At 35.3% G+C, this 14,228-nt stretch overlaps 1 protein-coding gene across 2 annotated transcripts in view; it reads left to right on the top strand.

The window, feature by feature from the left end:
• LOC127858021 (uncharacterized) overlaps window positions 1–8,822 on the top strand; it is an 8,947-nt gene extending 125 nt beyond the window's left edge. Inside the window, exons 1-6 of one of the 2 annotated variants that reach the window (XM_052394863.1) lie at window positions 1,085–1,246; window positions 4,403–4,581; window positions 4,984–5,113; window positions 5,683–5,865; window positions 6,256–6,423; window positions 7,082–8,822. In XM_052394863.1, coding sequence (XP_052250823.1) covers window positions 1,144–1,246; window positions 4,403–4,581; window positions 4,984–5,113; window positions 5,683–5,865; window positions 6,256–6,423; window positions 7,082–7,992 — 1,674 coding nt within the window. In that variant the 5' untranslated portion in view covers window positions 1,085–1,143 and the 3' untranslated portion in view covers window positions 7,993–8,822. Of the gene's footprint in view, window positions 1–1,084; window positions 1,247–4,402; window positions 4,582–4,983; window positions 5,114–5,682; window positions 5,866–6,255; window positions 6,424–7,081 lie in introns of those variants that run through there. The other variant, XM_052394864.1, reaches the window with a different exon arrangement.
• The last annotated feature ends 5,406 nt before the right edge of the window (window positions 8,823–14,228 follow it).

Below are 14,228 nucleotides of genomic sequence, written 5' to 3'. Positions count from 1 at the left end.
GTTAATTTAGTTAATCTATTTTTATTGGTTTTCAAATCAAGTGTGTAGGTTTATACAGCATTGCTTATTTGTGTAAACTAGGCTCTGTATTTAAAAAAACGGCTCAGGGTTTTAACCCTTTCAGTGCGGGAACCGAATTTTGAAGGCCTTTGCAAACAGTTTGGATCCAGATGAGACGCCACAGAACGTGGCGTCTCATCAGGATCCAAACTGTTTGCTATTCTGATAATATTCTTTGAAAAAAATCGAAGAAAATGCTAATTTTAGAAATTCAGCAGAAGACATTTTAGCAGACGACAAATTTCCCAGCGTGCAAAGGGTTAAAGAAGTAGATCATGTTGCTTGTGTATTCATGATAAAAAATTCAAATGAGTCATGAGTCATTAATTTAAAACACAAATATGCTGCATCTGTTTTTAAAACGAATAACATCTGTTGTGCAGAAAACGGTGTGCTTGCAATATACGTTCGACACGTCACTGAATATTGATGAAATTACAGAGAAATATCACGATCAGCTGTGACCGCCTCGACGGGTAGACAGTATTTAGCCATGATTTGCATCTCAAAAGACACATTTGGGTGAATGTCAATCCGTGTTTGCTGATATCAAAAACGGCACAGGATCAAAAGTAAATTATTTTAAATGTATTGGGATGAATAGAAGTTTAAAGGCAGTTTTGAAGGTAGCTACTTTAACTAGCTTGTAAACAACAAGAAGGAAGTCGCGAGGTGTTGCTTGAAGCTAGATCTTAAGCCGGAAGATACTTTAACTAGCTTGTAAACAACAAGAAGGAAGTCGTGAGGTGTTGCTTGAAGCTGGATCTTAAGCCGGAAGATATCAACTCAATATACACAATTTATCAATATTACGCAGTCAAATCAGTTGCAAATGAGGAGGTGATTCTTTCGAACTACAGGAAAGTTGTGACTTTCATTTTCTGGACATATATCAAACTAAACCTACTTCACTCACTAACAATTTAACTTTGAAGAATTTGCCGAAAACCAGCAAAGAAGAACAGACAACTTATTATGCGATTTACACTTACATTGAGCGTCAGCATATGATATCTGAACGATTATTTACATACAGCGGATACTGGTGATTAGACAAAAACAACTTAGAAAGTTGATAAGGATATGGCTAGCAGCCAACACCAGGATCCGGCACGTCAAGGTCTGCACTCTGCCCACCGTGCCATTATAGAAGGCATGTTCCCGGAGAAACCTTTCACTGAAGGAGGTCAGTTGTTTATCGTAAAATAGCATACATGCTTCTACGATAAGCACGTATTGGGAGAAATATAACACTAAAACTAATCAAACTCAAGCTACATTTTCTTAATCTTGAACCTATCGTCTTCATCCTAACAGATTGAATCTACTATTTAATGCTCGTGTAGGCAATATTTGCAATGGTGTAATTTGCCGAACATTGTTGAACAGTTTAGAAAACCGCGGTAAGTTCCGTGTTGTCAATCGTGGTTCTCGGTGATGATTGCATTTTCGGTTCATATTAAATGTGCCAAGCACGCAAACCAAATTCTACAGGTCCTGGTCACCGCCTGATTGCTTGTTTATACTCTCACTTCGATCAGTGTCAACTAAGTGTCTTCGGAAATAGGAATTTGAACAGAATGTGTGTAATACCAAACTGCGATGGACACACAATATATGAAATGTCAGACTTTTTACTTTTGATCTAGTTTGCAATATAAGTCTGATTAAAAGTGTGACAAACACACGTGGTCCATGTTTAACCCAGGGCTATAATGTAAAAACATATTGTATAATATTGCGAGGCTATGTATATACCGAATACAAAAGTTGTTAACCTTATTGATTTGGATATGTTATTAAAGTAACAGTTTTTATTTAAAATCACTAAGTCAAGTCTTTTATAATGGAAAAAGGGTCATTTAATTGATATTGTTTAATAGCGATTGTAAAAATAATACATCAACAGAAAGATAGACGGACAGACGGACGGACGGACGGACGGAAGGACGGACGACCGACCGACGACCGACCGATCGACCGATCGACCGACCGACCGACAGACAGACAGACCGACAGACAGACCGACCGACCGACAGACAGACAGACAGACAGACAGACAGACAGACAGACAGACAGACAGACAGACAGACAGACAGACAGACAGACAGACAGACAGACAGACAGACAGACAGACAGACAGACAGACAGACAGACAGACAGACAGACAGACAGACAGACAGACAGACAGACAGACAGACAGACAGACAGACAGACAGACAGACATATTTGTTGCTTTCCTTTTTATTTCCCATATTTTTTAAAACATTTTTGCGGTAGTTTTTGATATGGGAAAGCGGGTATGACAATCTAACAATTAATTTTCTGCAGCCTAATCATATATGCTATGCATGAAAATAAATTACAAGTGTAATATTCGTGTGCAAAATATGTTAATTGATACGCGGTATCATTCAATTGATAGTTTAAAATGCAAGACACATGACATTTGAGTAATAAATTTATACAAAACATATGTTTTAAATGAACTTAAATTAGGAAGGGTTCTCAAGATGTATGTGCTTAAAGAAGTATGCTTAAATATATATATATATAAAGTATGTAAACATATAAATATGAGATTTAAACTTAGTTTTCTACTATTTAAATAAGCTTATATTTACCGTTCAATTTATAGAGATTTTTTGTCGAGCGAATGCATTTGGTTATAGGGTCCGAACGTGCACAATGCAGCTTTATCGGAATGATCACGTTTAAATATTTGAATAGACAGTCGCACGCCCGTATTTATACCCAATGTTAGCAGGTTTTGGACAAGCAGCTCACGTCGCTTTGCCACAAGGTCCATGTAGTCTCCCTTCTACTGTACGGCTGCGAGACTTTGACTGAATGCAGAATACAGGCCTTCGAACACAAACGCCTCCGAAGACTTCTCTGCATCTCTTACATAGACCAGCGGGTATGTCTGGAAAATGACAGCAGCACTTGTTGGCCCACAATAACCCCTCGTGACGACCGTCAAAAGACGAATGCTGGCTGGTAAGAAGAAGAGCTGGATGGACAATGTGAAAGAGTTTACGTCATACACTATGGATGTGCTACTCCCATCAGCCTACAACAAACCTGATTGGCGGAGTTCTCTGTGTTGTCGTTCCTCATTAACGGCCAGACCGGTCAAGAGAATGTTGATGATGAAAAATAATGATGTGATATGTAAAACTTATATTATGTAGTTTTGCCTGCAATTGCATCTGGTAAATCTTGGATTGACATATTTAATGAACGTTTTAAATCACTGCGTTTACATGTTCAGGCAGAAAAGTTCACCTAAATAGAAATAAAACATTCCTTTTACAGCGTATTGGACCAAATGCCTCAAAAGAATTTTATCTCATCAAAGCGGAAAACATAATTTAAATAATGAATGCAAAACGTGTACCCAGAATAATTAAGCTTAAGCGTCATTTTTCTTAAATGTGTAGAAAAAGTCGAATTCGTGGAAAAAAGAACCAGCACAATATTTAAATCAATATTTTAGATAAATTAGTTGAATAAATGAACATTGAGAATATGATCTCGGGTTTTGTTTCAGTACCGATATTAAAGCTTTATTTCCCAATGCGCGTTTGTTTGTTTCATATGAATCAGATCCATGCACATATTGACATAATACAATCACAAGTAGTTCAAGGTCTAATTTGAAACAGTCAAAGTCGTTACAACGTATTAAAATAAGCTTGGACTTTCATTACCTTATTGTGCAAAAACTAAGTGGAAACAAGGAAGTGATTATCGATGAAATCTGATATTTAGTCGAGCACGTCTATTTACGTCATCCAATAATGTACATGGTCGCTACTGTAAACATTGTTTACCAAAAGGAGATTTCAAAGACAAAAGGGAACATGTGATTGAAATGAAATTAATGTTTACCGAAACCATATATAATTGAACGTACATACTCTTGCAGTTGTCATATTTTAAACATACTCGTTGCATTACATTGAACAACCAATACAAACATTCGTAGTACGTATTTTAAGTATAAAAAACGATTTTTAGAACGATATGAACACATGTTGTTTTTTCTCTTAAAAAATAGTTTTAGAACCAAGGGCATGAAATGTAGATCAAATTTATTTTGATAAGTATTCGGTGAAATAACATTTGTATGTCCAATTCCATCTTTCGAAAGTATGTATTTTCAAATATCGTCTTTATATTAAGTTCAAAGAGTGAACATAACGGCTGGACCTTTTGAAATGTTATAATCATGACACTAAACCCCACGTAAAATCGAAACATGTTGTACATTTAAAGCTACAGAGAAAAATTGGAAATAAATAAATGCTTCCCATACCGTATATCTGTGTCGCTACAGGTAAAAGCGGTGTGCACAAGCCCAAGAGACTAGTAAAGACGATGGATTTCGACGTAGAGAAAAACGACTACAGCGTGCCCGAGTTCTACGAGCGCTTTGGCAAGGAGCTGCCTCAAGTGATCATGATCAGTCAAGGATTCTTTGGAGACATCGTAGAAGATACGTTCGATAGAGAAAGTGTGAGTTCTAGTATCAGTTGTGCGCTGCTTTAAATTAAATGCAAAACATTTTTGGGTTTAACAAATTTTATGGAGTCCAAAATTAACACTCTACCAAAAGTAATCAAACAACTTACAAAATAGCAACAATTCCTCAGACAAATACATAAAAAGACAAATGATGTCTGATCTCCGCATTCGAATATTCAAAGAACATTCAGTTTGGGGTCTAAAAAGGGTTGAAAGTATGGCAAAACTAACAATTCGGATAGGAGATATCAATCACATATCACAATCGTGTATAGATCTTGACCTCATACAAATACACTTCATATCAAAAAGGATTGAACTGTGGCGGATGAACGATTAAAAGGATTTCAAAAGCCTTTTAAACATTTACATGTAATGCTTTATGAATTACAGATTATTCGCATCCAGACGGTATCCAAGCAACGTCGCGTGGTCGCCATGGCCGACATGGGAGATCACTCTAAACTGATCAGCATCCCGCTTACATACCCTGAGAAAGTCTGTGTCGTCAAAAAACACAAATGTATGTTCTGGAGGGCGTTAGCTAAAAAGGGTTTCCGATAACATATCTTTCTCACAAATGTCCCAAACATATAACAGGATATTGGCTATTTTATATTTGATGCTTTGATTCTTTTTATTTGATAACACGTAGTTTTTGTTTATTTATTTGGTAACACAGAATCCCCCTTTAAAAAATGAATGGATTAACAGTAATCAATGCATTATTAGACTAGTATAGGAAACACTTTGAAAATAAAAACTGCAAAACGCAAAACTTTATTAAAAATGATTATTAAGTTATGTTCTTAGTATCTGATGATTTGTATACCGTTTTTAAGAAATAGTAACGCACCTAGGCACACAAGTTTATACATGCTTAAAATATGCGCTTCATTGTGCACGATACGTACAATACTATGTTAGACAGTCAATAGTCTCCTCTGCATCTTTAATGGAAACAATCATTTCAACATAGAAAGCATGCATATAAATTATCAAACGGCGCTAAACACATGTAACTTACTTCAACAGTACGTTCCATCTCAGAGGCAAAACAAAAGAACGTATCGAATATAACCTTAATTTTAGTGGGCAAAGAGAAAACCATAAAGGAGGTCATCGAACATCAGAGCCTCCCTTGTCACGTGCAGTTCCCCAAGGACAGAACCATCAGCGTGGGCGGTCAGAACATCAGCACCAACCACATCCCGAAATTGCTGCTTCAGAAAGCTTTTGATGAAATGTACTTGCTTGGAAACCTTATTACCGACGGTAAGCCTTTAGTAATATATTTCTTTTAGACGAAAGATTTTATTTAACGTTTAAAACTCTTGTTTAAATTGTTCAGAGATCTTCTTCGCAAAATGGTCACGATTTACGACCCGCCAAGAATATGTATATAGTACGACTACATATATACAGCGCAAATGATGTTCCAAAGTAAATTATATTGGTAAACTATACTTATTCTTTTATCTCAGCAAAAATCCATTTTTGTCAGATAATGGCTAGAATAAAAGAGCTTGACTGACGACCTCTTGGTATAAATCTTTGGGCCCGTAGCATGCATGATTCGTTACTACGTTCTTTCATGTATAACAAACGTTGTTCATTAAATGGTTTTAACAAACATATGTAAGACTTTCTGTTTATTTCTTCCAGGCGTCATGGAACCAGACGTGGTGAACGTGCCCCTGTACCTGTCTCAACTTCGCATGGCGCGCGTGCTTGGCCTAAAGAACTCGCCTCCCCAGAAATGGCGGGGTTACCTTGAGGAATTGGAGCGCTTCAGTGCCTATATGAAATACGACAAAGAGTACGGAAATCAAGGTATAAGAAAACGTTTGTAAACTTTTAAGGGAAGGTATTTCTAAACATTTACAACATGGATTTCAAGAGAATCAAGCGTAAACAATATTTAGCAGGGCATCGATTTACATTTAGGTAAAACATCACTATATCCGGATCGTTTTACGTGCTATTTTATGTAATGACAATTACCAACATTGTCAAATAGACCGTAAACATGCTACTAAGCCATTTAAACTGTACAGTTAAAACAAAAAGTTTATATGATATAAAACCCCTTTAAACACATTTAGCTCATAGTTTAAAAATCATTGCCATTACACCATATTATGACAAAACATACGAGGTGTTATTATAGGAGTAAATAAAAACGAAATAAAGAACAGTATATACAATTACATCTGTAAAGGTCAAATAAATAAATAATCAAGCATGTCGCTGTTCAATACATACATTATGGCAATAACGTGTTAAATACATAAAACACAATCAAAGTTCAGTAACATTAAGTAGAAACATTGAAACATCTGTTGCATTGTCTTGTCAGCAGAATAGTACACGCACACACCTGGCACATGAATAATGGCAATTCGGTATATTATGGTAGAAGGATATTATATGTTTTCGTCAGTTAAATAATGAAAATTAACAGCAAAACACCTATTTTTTTTTATTTCAGGAATTGCCCAATACGACCAATCAGCGGTTCATTCTGAGGCCGTCTTCTCCTTTGTTGAACCGCAGACATACTCTAACATAATTTCGGTGTGCAAACATCATCGTGGAAACGCCGTAGATAACCCAAACTACCTGCCGACCGACGTGAAACAGCATGAAGACATCACTTATGAAGAAATCGGAATGCCGCGCGAGTCCGAAATGCACAAGCCAGATAACCACAGGCCATCATTGGCGACGTTTGGCGTCGGTCGAACACCAGCTCAGGCTTCGACTTCCCACAATTCACAGAATGTAAAGTCAACATCTGGAAGCCTGAAATCAACAGGACCAGAAAAACGTTCTGTCCAAGAATCGAATCACAGTCCGCTTATCGACAGAAGCACAAAGGTTTCCCCACCTGTCGCGATCAAGCCCCCAAGACCACCTCCTCAGATTCCAGAGATGCCAGGCAGTCCGAAGCTTCCCGCGCGCCAACCAAGGCCTCCTTCACAGATGCCGAGTCCTACCGTCAAACATGAGGCTATCTACACGAATAACCTCCCCCGCACGTCCATTCGCCCCTTCCAACCGGAACCCAAAGAAGCTATTGCACTTGAGCAGGAACGCTCTTCAAAATCCGATCAGCAAAGCAACACTTTGGAATCGCCAAAAAAGCAAGACGAGGTTTATAAACCGCTACCAACGGTCAACGACAGCCTTGATGTAGTCAAACTATCCATAGACGATGTATGTGGTTACCTTAAAGTGCTGCATCTTGATAAATATGAGCCCAAGTTCCGGAAAGAACTGATTGACGGCACGCTGTTGATCGCCTTGTCCAAAGAAGATTTTGAAAAAGAGTTCGGTATGAATGGGCTGGAAGCTGTGAGAATATTTAAGTTCTCCAAAGAAGGTCATTTGCCAAGGTAAACAACAGCGGCTGTAAATCGTATATGACTTTTGGGAAAACCTAAATCTACATATATGCACTAGGGCTTCCAATATTTTGAACGTAAAATAATTCACTTTTAACGTTTTTAATACATGTTTTATAGTATTTAACCATAAGTGGTGCAACTTCTTTCGACCATCATAGACGAAAAATGCATGTTATGTTACGCACTCTTTGAAATTTAAAATAATACGAATGTGTTGATGAGTATTTGTAATTTGTATAATCATATTTCACTCATTTATTTTATACGAAATGTTCGTTCGATATATGCGTATAAACTAGTGAGATATTGGATATTGTTTAACCTTATCTTTATTTAATGGCACATAATCTTATCAGCTTAACAATAAAGTTACACACTTGTTTTTATTTTTCTCCTAAGTTGTTAAGTATATGCAGAATTAGTGTGGTAACCCACTCGGTAAACCTTATTCCAGTAATGCTATTGTTGCAGAAAGTCATAAATAACAAATATATACACTATGGTAGATGAATGAACATTGTCAATAATATTACGTGTAGCATACGTGTATATTTAAGTTAAGTGAACATTTTAACTGCTAGTTGTTTAAGAAACAAATGTTCAAAGTAACAAATGGATGTAAATCATCATCATCATCACCATCATCACCACCATCATCATCATCAACATCATCACCACCACCATCATTATCATCATCATCATGATCATCAATTTCTTGACCGGTTTAGCCATTGTGGGATATATTGTACCTGTATGACATATTAAGTCGTGTGAAGGATTTATATCTTCTCAATTATAAACAATAAAATCTGTATAAAACAATTGTGTTGACAAAATGTAAGATGTGTAGTTTATGGCGATAACTATACAACCCTGCACGTCAAGATGACTAGCGGTTGTAATGGCCTCAGTCAAAGAATCATGGTAATGCGTTTTTATAATTTTAATTTTGTCCAACAGAATGATTTACTTTGCGAATTCTTTAAATAGATTGTGCACGTAGAGTTCACCCTTGTTTAGAGAGACACATACGTTTTTTGTATTCTTCTGTATTTTTTTACCAGTTGAAGTAGTGTGTTCTCATGTTGTTTGTGCATGACGCTTTTAATGAGCAATCATTTGTTCATTCAATGGCATTATTTGTTGCATCTGTTTCCTATGTACACATTTAAAATATACATGTAATTATATATTTTAACTCGACAGCAGGCGGTTTAGCAAAATATTCATGATGTGGCTCCGATTAATTATGCGTAAAATAATTGTCTTTGATTCCATTGTACATAACGCCATACTATGTCATCATGATCTTAAACTTAATTCAATAATACTGCATAACAATGAAACACCAACATGGCATCTGACCAACCCGTTGTATTTTAATATATCTATTGTAAAAGTTCCCATTAATGCATGTTTAAACCGGCGCAATATCGGCATATATGTAATAAACTGTTAAAAGAGAAGACTCATTAAATGTCATAAAATGTATTTTATCTCTAACACTGTTAGGCATTACGTCAAACCAAAGTTGCATTACTATTAAACAACTGTATCATCACTACGAGGTGATTTGTGTGTGACAAGTGGCATATTGCTCAACAGTAAGACACAGGAAAAACTAGACTTGACACACAAGTCCATAACGAACATAAACAAATTGTTAAAAACAAGGTTACCGCCCCTAAACGGTCAATCCAAACCTGTTCCTGTTGATACCCACTATGAAGGGCTCTTAAATGAAAGTATTTCCGGTGATATTGTAAAAGGAAACGACACATCCAACAGTCAGGGGGGCACGCGTATACGGGAGCTTACCGCGTTTAAGTGAGAAAGTTGTTGCAAAACTTCAAAGATGGCGTCGTTTGTTGGATTTTTTTAAAGGAAGGGAGGACATTTTCACCCGGTAAGCCCCTGTGTATTTATAATTATTTTTAATGAATACGCCGTTTCGGCTCTCCGGTGTTTGTGCTTCCCTCGGTTTTTTGTTTCAAGATCGTAGACGTCGGGATAAAAAAGTTATTGAGGGAAAACCGTCCACAAATCTGTTGTCTACTCACGGGAAGTTCGATAAATTGGATGTACAATTATCATTTTCTCTTTTAATACACAGTATTGACACACGTGAACAGTAAAATATAAATAAAATCATGATTATTTCATTCTACCGACGCCGTTTAATCACTGATAATTAAATTATTTGCAAACATTATTGGTTTAACCCCCTTATTTGTAACTGACTTCCTTTTAAGCATATTTTGGGACCTGATTTCCAAATGACAAATATGTAAAAGAGCTTGAAATGATATACCTACCCATCTTAAATAAAGTTTATATGTGCACTTTAATATTATAGTTTTATAGCATGTTACGTGGTGCAATATAATTGTTTTCTTAATCACGTTACTTACTGTAAAATAATAATAATGCTGTACGAAAAACCTGCCGACCAACTGAATCAATTCACCTATTTTCAAAAAGATGGGTTGTGTGGTGGCTGATGTACGAGATAATAGAACGTTTGTCAGCCCTTTCAGTAATACTATAATTAATTTAATTTATTTTATGACGTGTCGACCTTATTCTGATATGAACTTTTTTTAACCATTCTTTTACTGTCTTTTCAGATAATGCAGGTTAAAGGGCGAAAATAAGTGCATCTTTCGTTGCAGTATATGTAATGAGGAATTTTACATCAGGGGAGGATTGAGATACTATGCCCCATTCATGGACCACATCAGTTTAAATGTAGAATATGCAAGAAAGAATCCTTCAACAGAGCCGGACTAAAACAGCAAATAAAAAAACACGAACCAAACAATACATGTACAGCTGATGTTTGTAGTGTTTTTGTTTTATTTTTAAAGTATACATAGACACGTCTGACATATAATTGCTATTAGTTCTACTTACTTACACGTTTTGTTCCGTATATGTCATGATGCTAGTTTCTAACTTTGTTATGAAAATAAACCATTATCTGTGTTACGTCATTTCTTCCTACGATGCCTCTGCATAAATTTTCAATTATATTCAGCACTTACATACATAATAAAAAAAGATTTGGGTCGGATTTAATTCGTTATGTATTTGGCATATTAACATTACTTAAGCTTAAAAGGCAATGTTAGGAACAAACGAAATAATCTTTCTAAGTGAACCAATACTTTATTCCCTCAATACAACAGTCATAAATAATATGTATTCACAAAGGTATAAAACAGAAAAAAATACATGTATATATTGATCACTTCTACTGAAATCATATCGTGTATTGCATTTGCACAAATCTTTCTATCCACTACAAATTCACTTTTTGCGATTATAATATAGTGACCAACTCAGAACTGGTTTAAAAGAAGGTCGTCCAAAATGTGTCACATCAAAGTCACATACATGTATCAGTATCGTTATGGTAAAACGCGTCAAATGTCATTGTATTAAATAAACAATTAATATTTAAGTTGTCATAAAAAAAAAAACATCCATCGATATGCATCTTCTATGCAGATGTCAGGTTTTCCAAATTGCATCATGTATTCCGAATCGCAACAATGGCAGTATTTGGTTACATCAACTTTATACTAGTATCAAACCGGCTTTACCCTTTTCTGTTTTTCATTACACCTTTATTGCACGTGTATGTGATTGTTTGGCATGGTACTTCGACGTAATCTTTTTTGTTTGATTGGTGGGTTTTCATGTACCTATCGCTTTCTAGAGCGGTACACACTTCGTTACGCCGTCTTTTTTAATCTTGGCATCCTCAACATATATAACTGGCGTCTTGAAATCTGGAAATAGTAAGCATAGTATTCCGTTTAGTAGGCATAGTATTCCGTTTGATGCATATTCAAACACAAGTATGTCCATATGTGTTACAATAAACAGGTAAGAATTACACTGTGTTAATAATACGGTCGAATGTCTTATATTACACACACTAAATATTAGCGTTATTAACGGTTAAGTACGCGATAAAACATATAATAATAAACATTAATAATATAACAATTAATAGAAAAAAGATAACTCTTGATTTCCTCAAGTGAAAATGTTTTCCAAAATATTCGCACCAATGCGGAATTCATTCAAGAAAGTTATTTCGCATAAAACATAGGAAAGAGCTGTTTATCATTTGGAAGTCAGGTCCCAAAATGTGCTTAAAAGGAAGTTTAGTTCCAAAAATGGGGGTTAACCCGTTATAATTCGGCATTAAATGAATCAATAGACATAAAAACGCGTCGGGATAATAAAATAATCGTTATTTATGTTATATTTTACTGTAAACATGCACAAATACTGTTTATTATGAGAGAAAATGATATTCGAACATCCAACATCTCGAAGGTCAAGAAATTAAACAACAAATTTGTCGACGGTTTTGCTTCAATAACTTTTTTTATTCCGACGTCTACGGAATTGAAACAAAAAACCGAGGGGAGCACAAACATCGTAGAGCCGAAAGGGCTTATTCATTTAGAAGAAATATAAATATAAACTGGCTTACCGGGTGAAAATATCCGCTACTCCTTCACAAAAAACACTTAAACGACGCCATCTTTGAAGTTTTGCAACAATTTTCTCACTTAAACGCGGTTAGCTCCCGTATAAGCGTGCCCCCTCCTGACAGTGAAATTACCAGAGCTGTATATTGTCTAAATGGCCAAGATGTTCTAGATAAACTAGAACATATTAAATTCAAATACAACAAGAAATGTGTTTGTCAGAAACACTATGTCCCCTTCTGCGCCGCTTTTTTTACCTTTGACCTTGAAGGATGACCTTGACCTTGACCTTTTACCACTCAAAATGTGCGGCTCCATGAGATACACATGCATGCCAAATATCAAGTTGCTATCTTCAATATTGCAAAAGTATTTATAAAATTAGCGATTTTGGCCACATATATTTGACCTCTGACCTTAAAGGATGACATTGACCTTTCACCACTCAAAATGTGCAGCTCCATGAGATACATATGCATGCCAAATATCAAGTTGCTATCTTCAATATTGCAAAAGTTATTGCAAATGTTAAAGTTGGCGCAAACTAATCAACCAACAGACAGGGCAAAAACAATATGTCCCCCACTATAGTGGGTGGGGGACATAAAAATATAAGAGTACCACTTATTATTTCCATGTTCTGATTATTTTGAAAGAAGTTGTAAAAGGTACTGTTGTTTTTTTTTTACAAATACCAGAATCCAACCTTGTTAACTCTTTGCAAATTGTACGGCATGAAAATTGTCGATTGTTTTTTAGCATTCTATGACCAAATTGCTGACAATTGTTAACAGTTATCAATCATCGAAATAAAGAAACAATATAACATCTAACTATAACTTGAAATCGCAATGTTTGTATAGTATGGATTTTTTTGTAATTAACTTATTTGTACTTCTAAGTAATAAATAAAACAATGTTTTCATGAAACCATTCATTTGTTGATTATTAAATCTGCATAATCTGCGTGTTCGTTTCCACATATTTCAGTTATTTTCTTTATTCAGTGTGTTGTTTTTAACAATTAATTCCACTTTTGATTTCAGTTAGACTGTGATCAAATACAATAAGGTCAAATGAACGCCCATTATTTTAAGATACTTCTGCAGTTATGCACTTTTACCTAGTCACGTGCGTCAGTTGTTTTATAAAGTCAAATATATGTATTTAATAATTTGCTGAAGACAAACACTGATCTGGGTTGATAACGTAAGGTACTGAAGTTGGTTGGAAGACAGCTAATATTAGTTTAAATGTTCGATGATCGTCACAATTTTAATCTCTACTTTAATTTATATGTTTAAGTCATGCTTGAATGCAAACACAATATTTATTACTATTATTTAACAATTTGTTTGAAAACACCATCATCTCTAACGTTTACCTGTTTACCTGTTTCACAAACTATTAAAAGCCTTTGATGCGTTGCATCAATGGCTTCCATGTATCACATCGAACTCTAGATAGCAGTGATCTAAAGGTTCAAACTTTTTCAGATCCTACTCATTTTTTTAGTAAAAGGGACTTATTCACATATTGCAAAATTCACATTTGCCCAATTTGTTATCAAATCATCAAATCATAAAATAAAATTGTACAAAATAAACTAAAGATGGAGGCTCAAAACACAAAAACGTTTCGTATTGGAATAATGGTACAAACCACAAATCGATACAAAAGCAAAACGATTCATATCTTTTTTATGTTTATGCTTATTTCC

The sequence above is a fragment of the Dreissena polymorpha genome, chromosome 14 (genome assembly GCF_020536995.1).
Source record: "Dreissena polymorpha isolate Duluth1 chromosome 14, UMN_Dpol_1.0, whole genome shotgun sequence".
NCBI lineage: Eukaryota > Metazoa > Mollusca > Bivalvia > Myida > Dreissenidae > Dreissena > Dreissena polymorpha.
The sequence above is the reverse complement of the archived record's forward strand: the minus strand, read 5'-3'. Positions and strand labels throughout refer to the sequence as shown.